Here is an 18702-nt window from a genome sequence, read left to right on the forward strand (position 1 = left end):
CTGGGGGTCCCAGTGCGGTTCTGGTCCGGTTCTGGGGGTCCCAGTGCGGTTCTGGTCCGGTTCTGGGGGTCCCAGTGCGGTTCTGGAGTTCCCGGTGCAGTTCCGGGGGTCCCGGTCCGGTTCCGGGGGTCTCGGTTCAGTTCCGGGGGGGGTCCCGGTCCAGTTCCGGGGGTCCCGGTCCAGCTCTGGGGGTCTCGGTTCGGTTCCGGGGGGGATCCTGATCCAGTTCCGGGGTCCCGGTGCAGTTCCGGGGGTCCCGGTGCAGTTCCGGGGGTCCCGGTTCGGTGCCGGGGGGGTTCCCGGTGCAGTTCTGGAGGTCCCGGTGCAGTTCCGGGGGGGGTCCCGGTTCGGTGCCGGGGGGGTCCCGGTTCGGTGCCGGGGGGGTCCCGGTTCGGTTCCGAGTGTCCGGGGGGTCCCGGGGGGGTCCCGGGGGGTCCCGGGGGGGTCCCGGGGGGGGTCCCGGGGGTCCCTACAGCCGCAGCCGGGCGTTCCCGGTGGTCCCGGTGCCTCCCCCCCCGCGCGGGGCCAGCAGCGGGGGGGGGGGGGGAGGGGCGGCCCGGGGGGTCCGGGGGGGTCCCGGGGAGGGGGGGGAGGGGCGGGGGGAGCCCCCCCGTCACAGCCCCCCCCCCTCGGAGCAGCCGGGGGGCGGCTTCCGCTTGATCCCCAGGTAGATGGCAACTGGGGGGAGGGGACAGGTGGGTCTGGGGTCCCCCGGGGGGGTCCCCGGGCCCGGGGGGGGAGGGGGGAGGGGGGGAGGGGGCGGTACCCACCTTGTGAGCGCAGGTCCCCCGATTCCCGCAGGTTCGTCTGCGACCCTGGGGGGCAGCGGGGGGGTCAGCGGGGGGAGATACACCCCAAAATCCAGCCCAAATCACCCCAAAATCACCCCAAAATTCACCCCAAAATCCAGCCCAAATCACCCCAAAATCCACACAAAATCACCCCAAAATTCACCCCAAAATCCAGCCCAAATCACCCCAAAATCCAGCCAAAATCACCGCAAAATCCAGCCAAAATCACCCCAAAATTCACCCAAAATTCACCCCAAAATCCAGCCCAAATCACCCCAAAATCCAGCCAAAATCACCGCAAAATCCCCACAAAATCACCCCAAAATTCACCCCAAATTCACCCAAATTCACCCAAAATCACCCCAAAATCCAGCCAAAATCACCCCAAAATCCACCCAAAATTCACCCCAAAATTCACCCCAAGATCCAGCCAAAATCACCCCAAAATCCAGCCAAAATCACCCCAAAATCCACACAAAATCACCCCAAAATCCACACAAAATCACCCCAAAATCCAGCCAAAATCACCCCAAAATTCACCCAAAATCACCCCAAAATCCACACAAAATCACCCCAAGTCCAGCCAAAATCAACCCAGAATCCACCTGAAATTTAACCCAAATCCACCCAAAATCCCACCCAAAATTTACCCCAAATCCAACCGAAATCCCCCAAAATCCCCCAAAATCAACCCAAATTCCCCAAAATCCCCCAAAATCCATCCAAAATGCCCCAAAATCCCCAAAAATCCCCCCAAATCAACCCAAATTCCCTCCAAAATCCCCCAAAATCCCCCCAAATCCCCCCAAAATCCCCCCAAATCCCCCCAAAATCCCCCCAAATCCCCCCAAAATCTCCCCGAATTCCCCCAAAATCCCCCCAAATCCCCCCAAAATCTCCCCGAATTCCCCCTGTCAGCAGCAAAGGCTGAAGGACAGAAGGGACAGAAGGGACAGAGAAACGGGGGTGGCACTGGGACAGGTGACACAGGTGACACAGGTGACACAGGTGACACAGGTGACACTGGGACAGGTGACACTGGTGACACAGGTGACACCGGTGACACCGGTGACACCGGGACAGGTGACACTGGGACAGGTGACACTGGGACAGGTGACACAGGTGACACCGGGACAGGTGACACCGGGACAGGTGACACAGGTGACACAGGTGACACCGGGACAGGTGACACTGGGACAGGTGACACAGGTGACACCGGGACAGGTGACACTGGGACAGGTGACACTGGGACAGGTGACACAGGTGACACCGGGACAGGTGACACCGGGACAGGTGACACAGGTGACACCGGGACAGGTGACACTGGGACAGGTGACACTGGTGACACAGGTGACACCGGTGACACCGGGACAGGTGACACTGGGACAGGTGACACAGGTGACACTGGGACAGGTGACACTGGGACAGGTGACACTGGTGACACAGGTGACACCGGTGACACCGGGACAGGTGACACTGGGACAGGTGACACAGGTGACACTGGGACAGGTGACACTGGGACAGGTGACACTGGTGACACAGTGACACAGGTGACACTGGGACAGGTGACACTGGGACAGGTGACACAGGTGTCCCAGGTGTCACCGGGACAGGTGCCCCGGGTGCCCCAGGTGTCCCAGGAGACACGGGTGACATGGGTGCCCCAGGTGCCCCAGGTGTCCCAGGTGACACCGGGACAGGTGACATGGGTGCCCCAGGTGACACAGGTGCCCCAGGTGTCCCAGGTGCCCCAGGTGCCCCAGGTGTCCCAGGTGTCCCAGGTGTCCCAGGTGTCCCAGGTGTCCCAGGTGCCCCAGGTGACACTGGGACAGGTGCCCCAGGTGTCCCAGGTGCCCCAGGTGCCCCAGGTGTCCCAGGTGTCCCAGGTGTCCCAGGTGTCCCAGGTGCCCCAGGTGTCCCAGGTGTCCCAGGTGCCCCAGGTGCCCCAGGTGCCCCAGGTGCCCCAGGTGTCCCAGGTGACACGGGTGACACTGGAACAGGTGTCCCAGGTGACACAGCTGCCCCAGGTGTCCCAGGTGTCCCAGGTGTCACTGGGACAGGTGCCCCAGGTGTCCCAGGTGCCCCAGGTGTCCCAGGTGTCCCAGGTGCCCCAGGTGCCCCAGGTGTCCCAGGTGCCCCAGGTGTCCCAGGTGTCCCAGGTGTCCCAGGTGCCCCAGGTGCCCCAGGTGTCACTGGGACAGGTGCCCCAGGTGTCCCAGGTGCCCCAGGTGCCCCAGGTGTCACTGGGACAGGTGCCCCAGGTGCCCCAGGTGCCCCAGGTGTCCCTTACGGATCTTGGTGGCGCCGGGGGCGGGCGTGGCCGAGACGCAGCGATTGGAGCTCTGGCGCCGGGAGGGGTCGAGGGACACCCTGGAACAGACGGGGACAAGGTGAGGAGGAGGAAGGCTCAGGTGAGGAGGAGGAGGAGGAGGAGAAAGGCTCAGGTGAGAGAGAGAACGGCCACAGGTGAGGAGGAGGAGGAAGGCTCAGGTGAGGAGGAGGAGGAAGGCTCAGGTGAGGAGGAGGAGGAGGGGGAGGAAGGCTCAGGTGAGGAGGAGGAGGAGGAGGAAGGCTCAGGTGAGGAGGAGGAGGAGGAGGAGGAGGAAGGCTCAGGTGAGGAGGAGGAGGAAGGCTCAGGTGAGGAGGAGAAGGAGGAGGAGGAGGAGGAAGGCTCAGGTGAGGAGGAGGAGGAGGAGGAGGAGGAAGGCTCAGGTGAGGAGGAGGAGGTGGAGGAAGGCTCAGGTGAGGAGGAGGAGGAAGGCTCAGGTGAGGAGGAGGAGGAGGAGGAGGAGGAAGGCTCAGGTGAGGAGGAGGAGGAAGGCTCAGGTGAGGAGGAGGAGGAGGAGGAGGAGGAGGAAGGCTCAGGTGAGGAGGAGGAGGAGGAGGTGGAGGAAGGCTCAGGTGAGGAGGAGGAGGTGGAGGAAGGCTCAGGTGAGGAGGAGGAGGAGGAGGAAGGCTCAGGTGAGGAGGAGGAGGTGGAGGAAGGCTCAGGTGAGGAGGAGGAGGAAGGCTCAGGTGAGGAGGAGGAGGAGGAGGAGGAAGGCTCAGGTGAGGAGGAGGAGGTGGAGGAAGGCTCAGGTGAGGAGGAGGAGGAGGAGGAAGGCTCAGGTGAGGAGGAGGAGGGGGAGGAGGAGGAAGGCTCAGGTGAGGAGGAGGAGGTGGAGGAAGGCTCAGGTGAGGAGGAGGAGGAGGAGGTGGAGGAAGGCTCAGGTGAGGAGGAGGAGGGGGAGGAAGGCTCAGGTGAGGAGGAGGAGGAGGGGGAGGAAGGCTCAGGTGAGGAGGAGGAGGTGGAGGAAGGCTCAGGTGAGGAGGAGGAGGAGGTGGAGGAAGGCTCAGGTGAGGAGGAGGAGGAGGTGGAGGAAGGCTCAGGTGAGGAGGAGGAGGTGGAGGAAGGCTCAGGTGAGGAGGAGGAGGTGGAGGAAGGCTCAGGTGAGGAGGAGGAGGTGGAGGAAGGCTCAGGTGAGGAGGAGGAGGTGGAAGGCTCAGGTGAGGAGGAGGAGGAGGTGGAAGGCTCAGGTGAGGAGGAGGAGGTGGAGGAAGGCTCAGGTGAGGAGGAGGAGGTGGAAGGCTCAGGTGAGGAGGAGGAGGTGGAGGAAGGCTCAGGTGAGGAGGAGGAGGTGGAGGAAGGCTCAGGTGAGCGCGAGTACGGCCCCAGAGGAGCAGGGGAGGAGGAAGAAGAAGGTTCAGGTGAGCAGGAAAAGGGGTGAACCCCTCAGGTGAGGAGGAGGAGGAGGAGGAGCCCCCAGGTGATCCCGAACCCTCCCAGGTGATCCCGAGTCCCCCAGGTGAGGTTGAAGCCCCCCAGGTGATCCTGAACCCCCCCAGGTGCCCCCCAGGTGATCCTGAACCCCCCCCAGGTGAGGCTGAAGCCCCCCAGGTGATTCTGAACCCCCCCAGGTGCCCCCCAGGTGATCCTGAACCCCCCCAGGTGCCCCCCAGGTGATCCTGAACCCCCCCCAGGTGAGGCTGAAGCCCCCCCAGGTGCCCCCAGGTGCCCCCCAAGACCCCCAGGTGAGGTTGAAGCCCCCCAGGTGATTCTGAACCTCCCCCAGGATGAGGTTGAGGAGGACCAGGACCCCCCCAGGTGCCCCCAAACCCCCCCAGGTGAGGTTGAACATGCCCAGGTGATCCCAAGGCCCCCCTAGGTATCCCCAGATGCCCCCAGGTGTCCCCCAGGTGCCCCCCAAGCCCCCCAGGTGTCCCCCAGGTGTCCCCCAAGCCCCCCAGGTGTGCCCAGGTGCCCCCCAGGTGTCCCCAGGTGCCCCCCAAGACCCCAGGTGCCCCCAGGTGTGCCCAGGTGCCCCCCAAGCCCCCCAGGTGTGCCCAGGTGCCCCCAGGTGAGGTTGAACCCCCCAGGTGTGCCCAGGTGCCCCCCAGGTGTGCCCAGGTGTGCCCAGGTGAGGTTGAACCCCCCAGGTGTGCCCAGGTGCCCCCAAGCCCCCCCAGGTGTGCCCAGGTGTGCCCAGGTGTGCCCAGGTGTGCCCAGGTGTGCCCAGGTGCCCCCCAAGCCCCCCAGGTGTGCCCAGGTGCCCCCAGGTGAGGCTGAACCCCCCAGGTGTGCCCAGGTGTGCCCAGGTGAGGTTGAACCCCCCAGGTGCCCCCAGGTGAGGTTGAACCCCCCAGGTGCCCCCAGGTGAGGTTGAACCCCCCAGGTGTGCCCAGGTGTGCCCAGGTGCCCCCCAGGTGTGCCCAGGTGTGCCCAGGTGAGGTTGAACCCCCCAGGTGTGCCCAGGTGCGTGCCCAGGTGTGCCCAGGTGTGCCCAGGTGTGCCCCAGGTGTGCCCAGGTGTGCCCAGGTGCGTGCCCAGGTGCCCCCCAGGTGCCCCCCAGGTGTGCCCAGGTGCCCCCAGGTGAGGTTGAACCCCCCAGGTGTGCCCAGGTGTGCCCAGGTGTGCCCAGGTGTGCCCAGGTGCCCCCCAGGTGTGCCCAGGTGTGCCCAGGTGTGCCCAGGTGTGCCCAGGTGTGCCCAGGTGTGCCCAGGTGCGCTCACCTGCGGCTCAGTTTGGAGGTGATCTTGCTCAGCAGCGTGGCCGTGGGGCGGGGCCGGGGGGAGGCGGCGGCGGGGGCGGGGGGGGGCGAGGCGGGGGGAGGGGCACCCGCCGCCCCTCCCCCACGGCGCTCCCGGGACCCCCCCCCGGCCCCTCCCCCACCGCCGTGGAAGGTGCTGCGGGCGGAGCAGCCCCGGGCCAGGTGAGCCAGGTGAGCCCCGCCCAGGGAGTGGCTGGAGGGGGACGGCGGCGGCCGGGATGACAGGCTGGGGACACAGGTGTGACACAGGTGTGACACAGGTGTGACACAGGTGTGACACAGGTGTGACACTCAGGTGTGACACTCAGGTGTGACACAGTGACACACAGCGACACACAGGTGACACCCAGGTGAGCCAGGTGAGCCCCGCCCAGGGAGTGGCTGGAGGGGGACGGCGGCAGCCGGGATGACAGGCTGGGGACACAGGTGTGACACAGGTGTGACACTCAGGTGTGACACAGTGACACACAGGTGAGCCCCGCCCAGGGAGTGGCTGGAGGGGGACGGCGGCGGCCGGGATGACAGGCTGGGGACACAGGTGTGACACAGGTGTGACACAGGTGTGACACTCAGGGACACACAGTGACACACAGGTGAGCCCCACCCAGGGAGTGGCTGGAGGGGGACGGCGGCGGCCGGGATGACAGGCTGGGGACACAGGTGTGACACAGGTGTGACACAGGTGTGACACAGGTGTGACACAGGGGACACAGGTGTGACACAGGTGTGACACTCAGGTGTGACACAGGTGACACACAGGTGACACACAGGTGACACAGTGACACCCAGGTGAGCCCCGCCCAGGGAGTGGCTGGAGGGGGACGGCGGCGGCCGGGATGACAGGCTGGGGGTGACACAGGTGTGACACAGGTGTGACACAGGTGTGACACAGGTGACACACAGTGACACACAGGTGACACCCAGGTGAGCCAGGTGAGCCCCGCCCAGGGAGTGGCTGGAGGGGGACGGCGGCGGCCGGGATGACAGGCTGGGGGTGACAGAGGTGTGACACAGGTGTGACACTCAGGTGTGACAGGTGTGACACAGGTGTGACACTCAGGTGTGACACAGGTGTGACACAGGGGGGACACAGGTGTGACACAGGTGTGACACAGGGGACACAGGTGTGACACAGGTGTGACAGGTGTGACACAGGTGTGACACAGGTGACACACAGTGACACACAGGTGACACACAGTGACACACAGGTGTGACACAGTGACACCCAAGTGAGCCCCGCCCAGAGAGTGGCTGGAGGGGGACGGGGGCGGACGGGATGACATAATGGGGGTGACACAGGTGTGACACAGATGTGACACAGGTGTGACACAGGTGTGACACGGGACACAGGTGTGACACAGGTGTGACACAGGGGGGACACAGGTGTGACACGGGACACAGGTGTGACACAGGTGTGACACAGGGGGGACACAGGTGTGACACTCAGGGGCACACAGGGGACACACAGGGGACACCCAGGTGAGCCCCGCCCAGGGAGTGGCTGGAGGGGGACGGCGGCGGCCGGGACGACAGGCTGGGGGGGACACAGGTGACAATCAGGGGACACACAGTGACACTCAGGTGACCCCCAGGTGACACACAATGACACGGAGTGACACACAGGTGAGACACACATGTGAGACACAGGTGACACAGGTAACTCAGGTGACACAGGTGACACGCAGGTGACACAGGTGACACACAGGTGACACAGGTGACACAGGTAACTCAGGTGACACAGGTGACACGCAGATGACACAGGTGACACGCAGGTGACACAGGTGACCCCCAGGGGATCCCCCCACCCCCATGCTGGGACGGGCACTGGTGGCACTGGTGGCACTGGTGGCACTGGGACAGGTGTTACTGGGGGAACAGGTGGCTTTGGGAAGGGGTCTCAGGTGTATTTGGGGAGGGGTCCCAGGTGTGTGTGTGTATTTGGGGAGGGGTCTCAGGTGTATTTGGGGAGGGGTCTCAGGTGTATTTGGGGAGGGGTCCCAGGTGTGTATTTAATTTGGGGAGGGGTCTCAGGTGTATTTGGGGAGGGGTCCCAGGTGTGTATTTAATTTGGGGAGGGGTCTCAGGTGTATTTGGGGAGGGGTCCCAGGTGTGTATTTAATTTGGGGAGGGGTCTCAGGTGTATTTGGGGAGAGGTCTCAGGTGTATTTGGGGAGGGGTCTCAGGTGTATTTGGGGAGGGGTCCCAGGTCTGTATTTAACTTGGGGAGGGGTCTCAGGTGTATTTTGGGGAGGGGTCTCAGGTGTGTATTTAATTTGGGGAGGGGTCTCACCTGTCCTTGCCGTTGGGCAGCAGCAGGTGGCGCTCTCCCTGAGGTGTGTGTGTGTATTTGGGGAGGGGTCTCAGGTGTATTTGGGGAGGGGTCCCAGGTGTGTATTTATTTTGGGGAGGGGTCCCAAGTGTGTATTTAATTTGGGGAGGGGTCTCACCTGTCCTTGCCGTTGGGCAGCAGCAGGTGCCGCTCTCCCTGAGGTGTGTGTGTGTGTATTTGGGGAGGGGTCTCAGGTGTATTTGGGGAGGGGTCCCAGGTGTGTATTTAATTTGGGGAGGGGTCTCAGGTGTATTTGGGGAGGGGTCCCAGGTGTGTATTTAATTTGGGGAGGGGTCTCACCTGTCCTTGCCGTTGGGCAGCAGCAGGTGCCGCTCTCCCCCAGGTGTGTGTGTGTATTTGGGGAGGGGTCCCAGGTGTATATTTAATTTGGGGAGGGGTCTCAGGTGTATTTGGGGAGGGGTCTCAGGTGTATTTGGGGAGGGGTCCCAGGTGTATATTTAATTTGGGGAGGGGTCCCAGGTGTGTATTTAATTTGGGGAGGGGTCTCACCTGTCCTTGCCGTTGGGCAGCAGCAGGTGGCGCTCTCCCCAAGGTGTGTGTGTGTGTATTTGGGGAGGGGTCCAAAGTGTGTATTTATTTTGGGGAGGGGTCTCAGGTGTATTTGGGGAGGGGTCTCAGGTGTATTTGGGGAGGGGTCCCAGGTGTGTATTTAATTTGGGGAGGGGTCTCACCTGTCCTTGCCGTTGGGCAGCAGCAGGTGCCGCTCTCCCCCCGGGCGCTCCGAGCACACGAACGTGTTCCTGCGGCCCATCACGCTGGGGGGAACGTGGGGCTGGGGAGGGGGCAGCGGGGGGGGGGGTCACGACCCCAGACCCATATAGAGACCCCAGACCCACAGAGAGACCCCAGACCCAAATAGAGACCCCAGACCCCCATAGAGACCCCAGACCCACAGAGAGACCCCAGACCCACAGAACGTGTTCCTGCGGCCCATCACGCTGGGGGGCACGTGGGGCTGGGGAGGGGGCAGCGGGGGGGGGGGGGTCACGACCCCAGACCCATACAGAGACCCCAGACCCATATAGAGACCCCAGACCCATATAGAGACCCCAGACCCACACAGAGAGACCCCAGACCCATATAGAGAGACCCCAGACCCACAGAGACCCCAGACCCACACAGAGAGACCCCAGACCCATATAGAGACCCCCATAGAGACCCCAGACCCACAGAACGTGTTCCTGCGGCCCATCACGCTGGGGGGCACGTGGGGCTGGGGAGGGGGCAGCGGGGGGGGGGGTCACGACCCCAGACCCATATAGAGACCCCAGACCCATATAGAGACCCCAGACCCACAGAGAGACCCCAGACCCATATAGAGACCCCAGACCCATATAGAGACCCCAGACCCACAGAACGTGTTCCTGCGGCCCATCACGCTGGGGGGCTCGTGGGGCTGGGGAGGGGGCAGCGGGGGGTCACGACCCCAGACCCATATAGAGACCCCAGACCCACAGAACGTGTTCCTGCGGCCCATCACGCTGGGGGGCACGTGGGGCTGGGGAGGGGGCAGCGGGGGGTCACGACCCCAGACCCACAGAGACCCCAGACCCACAGAGAGACCCCAGACCCATATAGAGACCCCAGACCCACAGAGACCCCAGACCCACAGAGAGACCCCAGACCCACACCCAGACCCCCATAGAGTCCTCAGACCCACATAGAGACCCCAGACCCACCTGAAGCCCCCAGCCCCTCATTTCGAGCCCCCAGGCCCACATTCCCCCCCCCGAAGCCCCCATCCCCACATTCCCCCCCCGAAGCCCCCAGCCCCACATTTCCCCCCCAGCCCCCCCCGAAGCCCCCAGCCCCACATTTCCCCGGTGCCCACCGCGCTGTCCGGGTGCCTCTCGGGGATCTCGGCCTTGTTGGGGTTGTGGGCGCTGCTGACCAAGGGGCTGGAGGGGGGGGGCGCGGCCCCGGGACCCCCCCGGGACCCCCCCGGGACCCCCCCGGTGCCGCCGCTGCCCCGCCGGGGGGGGGGAGCGACCCCCGGCCCCTCCCGCAGCTCCGAGGCGCCGGCGCTGGTGGGGCTGCGCTTGGGGGGCGCCGGGGTGGGCGTGGGGCCACCTGGGGGGACAGTGGGGACAGTGAGGGGACAATGGGGACAGTGGGGACAGTGAGGGGACAATGGGGACACCGAGGGGACAGCGGGGACATGGGGGGGACAGTGGGGACAGTGAGGGGACAATGGGGACATGGGGGGGACAGTGGGGACAGTGAGGGGACAATGGGGACAGTGGGGACAGTGAGGGGACAATGGGGACACCAAGGGGACAGCGGGGACATGGGGGGGACAGTGGGGACAGTGAGGGGACAATGGAGACAATGCGGGGGACATGGGGGGGACAGTGGGGACAGTAAGGGGACAATGGGGACACCGAGGGGACAGGGGGGACATGGGGGGGACAGTGGGGACAGTGAGGGGACAATGGGGACACCGAGGGGACAGGGGGGACATGGGGGGGACAGTGGGGACAGTGAGGGGACAATGGGGACAGTGGGGACACCGAGGGGACAGCGGGGACATGGGGGGGACAGTGGGGACAGTGAGGGGACAATGGGGACATGGGGACAGTGGGGACAATGGGGACAATGGGGACACCGAGGGGACAGCGGGGACATGGGGGGGACAGTGGGGACAGTGAGGGGACAGGGGGGACATGGGGGGGACATGGGGGGGACATGGGGGGACAGTGGGGACATGGGGGGGGACAATGGGGACATGGGGACAACGGGGACATGGGGGGGACATGGGGGGGACATGGGGACAATGGGGACATGGGGACAGTGGGGACAATGGGGGACACCGAGGGGTCAGGGGGGAAATGGGGACATGGGGACAATGCGGACATGGGGACAATGGGGGGACAATGGGGGGACAATGGGGACAATGGGGACAATGGGGGGACATGGGGGGACAATGGGGGGTACAATGGGGACAATGGGGACAATGGGGGGACATGGGGGGACAATGGGGGGACAATGGGGGGAAAATGAAGACATGGGGGGACACGGGGGGGGAACAACAATGGGGGGACATGGAGGAGACAATGGGGACAATGGGGGGACAATTGGGGGGACACAGGGGGACAATGGGGGGGTCAGGGTGGGTCCCCAGTGTCACTCACAGAAGTCGCTGTGTCCCCCCAATGTCCCCCAGTGTCCCCAACGTCCTCCCAATGTCCCCATTGTCACTCACAGAAGTCACTGTGTCCCCCCAATGTCCCCCAGTGTCCCCCAGTGTCCCCAGTGTCCCCAGTGTCCCCCCAGTGTCCCCAGTGTCACTCACAGAAGTCGCTGTGTCCCCAGTGTCCCCAGTGTCCCCAGTGTCACTCACAGAAGTCGCTGTGTCCCCAGTGTCCCCAGTGTCCCCAGTGTCCCCAGTGTCACTCACAGAAGTCGCTGTGTCCCCCCAGTGTCCCCAGTGTCCCCCCAGTGTCCCCAGTGTGCCCATTGTCACTCACAGAAGTCACTGTGTCCCCCCAGTGTCCCCAGTGTCCCCCAGTGTCCCCAGTGTCCCCCCAATGTCCCCAGTGTCCCCAGTGTCCCCCCCAGTGTCCCTCACAGAAGTCACTGTGTCCCCCCAGTGTCCCCAGTGTCCCCAGTGTCCCCCCAATGTCCCCAGTGTTCCCCAGTGTCCCCAATGTCCCCAGTGTTCCCCAGTGTCCCCAATGTTCCCAGTGTCACTCACAGAAGTCGCTGTGTCCCCCCAATGTCCCCCAGTGTCCCCAGTGTCCCCAGTGTCCCCAATGTCCCCCCAGTGTCCCCAGTGTCCCCAGTGTCCCCCAGTGTCCCCAGTGTCCCCAGTGTCCCCCAGTGTCCCCCAGTGTCCCGTGTCCCCCAGTGTCCCCAGTGTCCCCAATGCCCCCCAGTGTCCCCCAGTGTCCCCCAGTGTCCCCAATGTCCCCCCAGTGTCCCCAGTGTCACTCACAGAAGTCGCTGTGTCCCCCAGTGTTCCCCAGTGTCCCCAATGTTCCCAGTGTCACTCACAGAAGTCGCTGTGTCCCCCCAGTGTCCCCAGTGTCCCCAGTGTCCCCCAGTGTCCCCGTGTGTCCCCAGTGTCCCCAGTGTCACTCACAGAAGTCGCTGTGTCCCCAGTGTCCCCAGTGTCCCCAGTGTCACTCACAGAAGTCGCTGTGTCGCCGTTGCCGGTGGTGGCCCCCCCCGCGCTGTCCCTTCCCGTGGGTCCCCGACGTCCCCGACTTGGTGGCACCGTTGGGGGCCTCGGCCGGGCCCCGCAGCCGTGACAGGGACAGAGCACTGCCACCCTCGGGCTGTCACCAGGGTCACAGTGTCACCAGGGTCACAGTGTCACCAGGGTCACAGTGTCCCCAGGGACAGAGCACTGCCACCCTCGGGCTGTCACCAGGGTCACAGTGTCACCAGGGTCACAGTGTCACCAGGGTCACCAGGGTCACAGTGTCACCAATGTCACCAGGGTCACAGTGTCACCAATGTCACAGTGTCACTGCCACCCTCGGGCTGTCACCAGGGTCACAGTGTCACCAGGGTCACAGTGTCACTGCCACCCTCGGGCTGTCACCAGGGTCACAGTGTCACCAGGGTCACAGTGTCACTGCCACCCTCGGGCTGTCACCAGGGTCACAGTGTCACCAGGGTCACAGTGTCACTGCCACCCTCGGGCTGTCACCAGGGTCACAGTGTCACCAGTGTCACCAGGGTCACAGTGTCCCCAGGGACAGAGCACTGCCACCCTCGGGCTGTCACCAGGGTCACAGTGTCACCAGGGTCACAGTGTCACCAGGGTCACAGTGTCACTGCCACCCTCGGGCTGTCACCAGGGTCACAGTGTCACCAGGGTCACCAGGGACAGAGCACTGCCACCCTCGGGCTGTCACCAGGGTCACAGTGTCACCAGTGTCCCCAGGGACAGAGCACTGCCACTCTCGGGCTGTCCTCAGGGTCACAGTGTCACCAGTGTCACCAGGGTCACAGTGTCACCAGGGTCACAGTGTCACTGCCACCCTCGGGCTGTCACCAGGGTCACAGTGTCACCAGGGTCACAGTGTCACCAGTGTCCCCAGGGACAGAGCACTGCCACTCTCGGGCTGTCCTCAGGGTCACAGTGTCCCCAGGGTCACAGTGTCACCAATGTCACCAGGGTCACAGTGTCACCAGGGTCACAGTGTCACCAGAGCCACCCCTGCCACCCTCGGGGTGTCCCCAAGATCACAAGGCCATCAACAACCCCAGCGTCCCCAATATCCCCTCAAGGTCCCCAACCCCCAAATGTTCCCAATCCCCCCAATGTCCCCTCAGTGTCCCCTCAGTGTCCCCAATGTCCCCTCAGTGTCCCCCACCTCCCCAACCCACCCCAGCAGCAGGGTGGCCGTGTCCCCCATGTCCCCAATGTCCCCAGTGTCCCCAGTGTCCCCAATCCCCCCCATGCCCCTGGTGTCCCCAATGTCCCCAGTGTCCCCAATGTCCCCAATGTCCCCAATGTCCCCAGTGTCCCCGATGTCCCCAGTGTCCCCAATGTCCCCAGTGTCCCCAATGTCCCCAATGTCCCCAGTGTCCCCCAGTGTCCCCAATGTCCCCAGTGTCCCCAGTGTCCCCAATGTCCCCAATGTCCCCAGTGTCCCCAGTGTCCCCAGTCCCCCCCACACCCCTGGTGTCCCCAATGTCCCCAGTGTCCCCAATGTCCCCAGTGTCCCAATGTCCCCAATGTCCCTCAGTGTCCCCAATGTCCCCAGTGTCCCCAATCCCCCCCACACCCCTGGTGTCCCCAGTGTCTCCAGTGTCCCCAGTGTCTCCAGTGTCCCCAATGTCCCCGATGTCCCCAGTGTCCCCAATGTCCCCAGTGTCCCCAATGTCCCCAGTGTCCCCAATGTCCCCAATGTCTCCAGTGTCCCCAATGTCCCTCAGTGTCCCCAATGTCCCCCCGGTGTCACCCACCTCTCCGCGCCGCCCCAGCAGCAGGTAGGTGGCTGTGTCCCCAATGTCCCCAATGTCCCCAGTGTCCCCGATGTCCCCAATGTCCCCAGTGTCCCCCGGTGTCACCCACCTCTCCGCGCCGCCCCAGCAGCAGGTAGGTGGCTGTGTCCCCAATGTCCCCAATGTCCCCAGTATCCCCAGTGTCCCCAATGTCCCCAATGTCCCCAGTGTCCCCAGGTGTCCCCAGTGTCCCCAGTGTCCCCAGGTGTCACCCACCTCTCCGCGCCGCCCCAGCAGCAGGTAGGTGGCTGTATCCCCAATGTCCCCAATGTCCCCAATGTCCCCCTGACCCCCCAATGTCCCCAGTGTCCCCAGTGTCCCCCGGTGTCACCCACCTCTCCGCGCCGCCCCAGCAGCAGGTAGGTGGCCGTCACCTCGTTGTACTTGTGCGTGCTCAGGGCCTCCTTGATCTCCTCCCTCGTGTAGCCCATGCCCACCATCACCTCTGGGGACACGCCGGGGCTGTCACCGCGCCGGCCACGCCCCCGCCGCTGTCCCCAGCGTCCCCAAGGTCCCTCACCGATGCGTTTGGTGTCCCCAAAGTCCTCCTGGGGCTCCGTGTAGGGCGTCAGCTCGTCCCCCTCGTAGCCGATGTTGATCCATTTGTCCTTCATGATTTGCTGGAGTGGGGACACGTGGGGACATCAGTGGGACAGCGGGGGTGGCGCTGGGTGGGACGTGGGACGTCCCCAGATCTCCCCAAAAAACCCCGAGGAGCTTTCAGGACCTCCCAGATCCTTTGTGGGACATCACAAAACCACAGAGACCGCCCCAAAACCTCTCAAAACCGCCCCAAAACCTCTCAAAACCGACACAAAACCTCTCAAAACCACCCCAAAACCTCTCAAAACCGACCCAAAACCTCTCAAAACCACCCCAAAACCTCTCAAAACCGACCCAAAACCTCTCAAAACCACCCCAAAACCTCTCAAAACCGACCCAAAACCTCTCAAAACCACCCCAAAACCTCTCAAAACCACCCCAAAACCTCTCAAATCCACCCCAAAACCTCTCAAAACCCCACAAAACTGCCCCAAAACCTCTCAAAACCGACCCAAAACCTCTCAAAACCGACCCAAAACCTCTCAAAACCGACCCAAAACCTCTCAAAACCGACCCAAAACCTCTCAAAACCGATCCAAAACCTCTCAAAACCGCCCCAAAACCTCTCAAAACCACCCCAAAACCTCTCAAAACCACCCCAAAACCTCTCAAAACCGACCCAAAACCTCTCAAAACCGCCCCAAAACCTCTCAAAACCACCCCAAAACCTCTCAAAACCGACCCAAAACCTCTCAAAACCGACCCAAAACCTCTCAAAACCGCCCCAAAACCTCTCAAAACCGCCCCAAAACCTCTCAAAACCGCCCCAAAACCACCCCAAAACCTCTCAAAACCTCTCAAAACCACCCCAAAACCTCTCAAAACCTCTCAAAACCGCCCCAAAACCGCCCCAAAACCTCTCAAAACCGACCCAAAACCTCTCATGGGACCCCTCAGGAGCCCCCCAGGCCCCCCCAAGCGCCCCCTAAGCCACCCAAGAACCCCCCAAGGACCCCCCACGCCCCCCCCGAGCCCCCCCAGGACCCCTCCAGGACCCCCCGAGCACCACCAGGACCCCCCAGGCCCCCCAAGCACCCCCCAAGCCCCTCCAGAACCCCCCAGAACCCCCCAGGACCCCCAAACCCTCCCCAGGCCCCCCCCAGGACCCCCCCAGGTCCCCCAAGCCCCCCCCAGGACCCCCCAAGGACTCTCCATGCCCCCCCCCAGGACCCCCCCAGGGCCCCTCCAAGCACCCCCAGGACCCCCCAGGGGCCTCCCAAGCTCCCCCTGAGCTCCCCCAGAACCCCCCCAGGACCCCCCCAGGATCCCCCAAGGACCCTCCAAGCCACCCCCAAGCCCCCCCAGAACGCCCCCCAGGACCCCCCAAGCCCCCCCCAGGACCCCTCCAAGCCCCCTGAGGACACCCCCAGGACCCCCCAAGCACCCCCAGGACCCCCCAAGGACCTCCCAAGCACCCCCCAAGCCCCCCAAGACCCCCCAGGACCCCCCCAGGCGCCCCCAAACCCTTCCCAGGACTCCCCAAAACCCCCCCCCCCCCCAGGACACCCTGAGACCCCCAAGACCCCCCCAGGACCCCCCCCCCAGGACACCCTGAGACCCCCAAGACCCCCCAAGCCCCCCCAGACCCCCCCAGGACCCCCCAAGCCCCCCAGGACCCCCCCAAGACTCTCCCCCCAGGACCCCCCAAGCCCCCCCAGACCCCCCCAGGACCCCCCCCCAGGACCCCCCAAGCCCCCCCAGACCCCCCCAGGACCCCCTGAGACCCCCAAGACCCCCCCAAGGCCCCCCCAGACCCGACCCCCAGGACCCCCGAGACCTCCAGGACCCCCCCAAGCCCCCCCCCAGCCCCCCCAGGACCCCCCCCAGGACCCCCCAAGCCCCCCCAGGACCCCCCCCGGGACCCCCCAAGCCCCCCCAGGACCCCCCCCGGGACCCCCCAGGCCCCCCAGGACCCCCCCCGGACCCCCGGACCTCGAGGGTGCAGCGCTTGGCGGGGTTGAGCACCAGGAAGCGGCGCAGGATGTTCTCGCAGTCCGTGGACATGTAGAACGGGACGCGGTACTTCCCCCGCAGGACGCGCTCCCGCAGCTCCTGCCGACACCTGGGTCACCTGGGGGCACCTGGGGACACCTGGGGACACCTGGGGGGGCCTGGGGGCGCCTGGGGACACCTGGGGGCACCTGGGGACACCTGGGGGGGCCTGGGGGGGCCTGGGGGGGCCTGGGGACACCTGGGGACACCTGGGGGGGCCTGGGGACACCTGGGGGGGCCTGGGGACACCTGGGGGCACCTGGGGACACCTGGGGGGGGCTTCTGGGGACACCTGGGGGCACCTGGGGGGGCCTGGGGGCACCTGGGGGGGCCTGGGGGGGCCTGGGGACACCTGGGGACACCTGGGGACAGCTGGGGGGGCCTGGGGGGGCCTGGGGGCACCTGGCGTCACCTGGGGGGGCCTGGGGACACCTGGGGGGGCCTGGGGACACCTGGGGACACCTGGGGGCAGCTGGGGGGGCCTGGGGGGGCCTGGGGGCACCTGGGGACACCTGGGGGCACCTGGGGGGGCTTCTGGGGGCAGCTGGGGACACCTGGGGGCACCTGGGGACACCTGGGGGGGCCTGGGGACACCTGGGGGGGGCTTCTGGGGACACCTGGGGACACCTGGCGTCACCTGGGGGCACCTGGGGACACCTGGGGACACCTGGGGACACCTGGGGGGGGCTTCTGGGGACACCTGGGGACACCTGGCGTCACCTGGGGGCACCTGGGGACACCCGGGGACAGCTGGGGGCACCTGGGGACAGCTGGAGGCACCTGGGGACAGCTGGGGACACCCTGGGGATACCTGGGGTACACCTGGGCACACCTGGGGGGGGCAGCTGGGGACACCTGGGGACACCTGGGGGCACCTGGGGATACCTGGGGATACCTGGGGACAGCTGGGGACACCTGGGCACACCTGGGGGCAGCTGGGGATACCTGGAGTCACCTGGGGACACACCTGAGGGTACCTGGGGGACACCTGGGGGACACCTGGGGGACACCTGGGGGACACACCTGAGGGCACCTGAGATCACCTGGGGACACCTGGGGACACACCTGAGGGTACCTGGGGACATCTGGGGACACCTGGGGACACACCTGAGGGCACCTGAGATCACCTGGGGACACCTGGGGGACACCACCGTCACCTGGGGACACCTGGGGGCTTCTGGGGGCAGCTGGGGACACCTGCGGGCATCTGGATACACACCTGGGGGGCACCTGGGGTCACCTGACATCACCTGGGGACACCTGGGGACACCTGACATCACCTGGGGGGCTTCTGGGGACACCTGGGGGCACCTGGGGTCACCTGAGATCACCAGGGGACACCTGGGGACACACCTGACATCATCTGGGGGCACCTGGGGGGCTTCTGCGGTCACCTGGGGTCACCTGGGGTCACTCGGGGTCAGGGGGATTTGGGGTGGGGGGCACCGAGGGGACACAAGGGGGGAGGGGACGCTGTGGTGGCCCTGAGGCTCCTGGAGGTGACAGCAGGTGACAGCAGGTGACCATAACGGTGACTCCTGCCCCTCAGGGGGTGGTGACCGCTGGCCAGGGGCTCAGGGTGACCCCAGGACATTCAGGGTGACCCCAGGGGGCTCAGGGTGAGCCCAGGACGTTCAGGGTGACCCCAGGGTGATCCCAGAAGGTTCAGAGCGTCCCCAGGAAGTTCAGGGTGACCCCAGGATGTTCAGAGTGACCCCAGAGTGTCCCCAGGACATTCAGGGTGACCCCAGGGTGACCCCAGGGCGTTCAGAGTGACCCCAGGGTGACCTCAGGATGTTCAGGGTGACTCCAGGGTGTCCCCAGGACATTCAGAGTGACCCCAGGGTGACCTCAGGATGTTCAGGGTGACCCCAGGGTGACCCCAGGGGATTCAGAGTGACCCCAGGGTGACCCCAGGAGATTCAGAGTGACCCCAGGACGTTCAGGGTGACCCCAGGGTGACCCCAGGGTGTCCCCAGGA

At 65.1% G+C, this 18702-nt stretch overlaps 1 protein-coding gene across 1 annotated transcript in view; it reads right to left on the reverse strand.

Annotated features, from left to right (window-relative positions):
• Positions 1-534: 534 nt before the first annotated feature.
• The window catches only part of LOC147647423 (MAP/microtubule affinity-regulating kinase 4-like), a 33179-nt gene continuing 15011 nt past the window's right edge, over positions 535-18702 (reverse strand). Inside the window, exons 9-19 of the mRNA XM_086872032.1 lie at positions 16662-16781; positions 14647-14746; positions 14462-14571; positions 12298-12445; positions 10000-10238; positions 8840-8940; positions 6123-6806; positions 5781-6044; positions 3082-3161; positions 771-815; positions 535-678 (exon numbers count right to left, since the gene is read on the reverse strand). Coding sequence (XP_086728158.1) covers positions 614-678; positions 771-815; positions 3082-3161; positions 5781-6044; positions 6123-6806; positions 8840-8940; positions 10000-10238; positions 12298-12445; positions 14462-14571; positions 14647-14746; positions 16662-16781 — 1956 coding nt within the window. The 3' untranslated portion in view covers positions 535-613. The remainder of the gene's footprint in view (positions 679-770; positions 816-3081; positions 3162-5780; positions 6045-6122; positions 6807-8839; positions 8941-9999; positions 10239-12297; positions 12446-14461; positions 14572-14646; positions 14747-16661; positions 16782-18702) is intronic.

Source organism: Cyanistes caeruleus, chromosome 38 (genome assembly GCF_971803275.1).
Source record: "Cyanistes caeruleus chromosome 38, bCyaCae1.hap1.1, whole genome shotgun sequence".
Classification (NCBI taxonomy): domain Eukaryota; kingdom Metazoa; phylum Chordata; class Aves; order Passeriformes; family Paridae; genus Cyanistes; species Cyanistes caeruleus.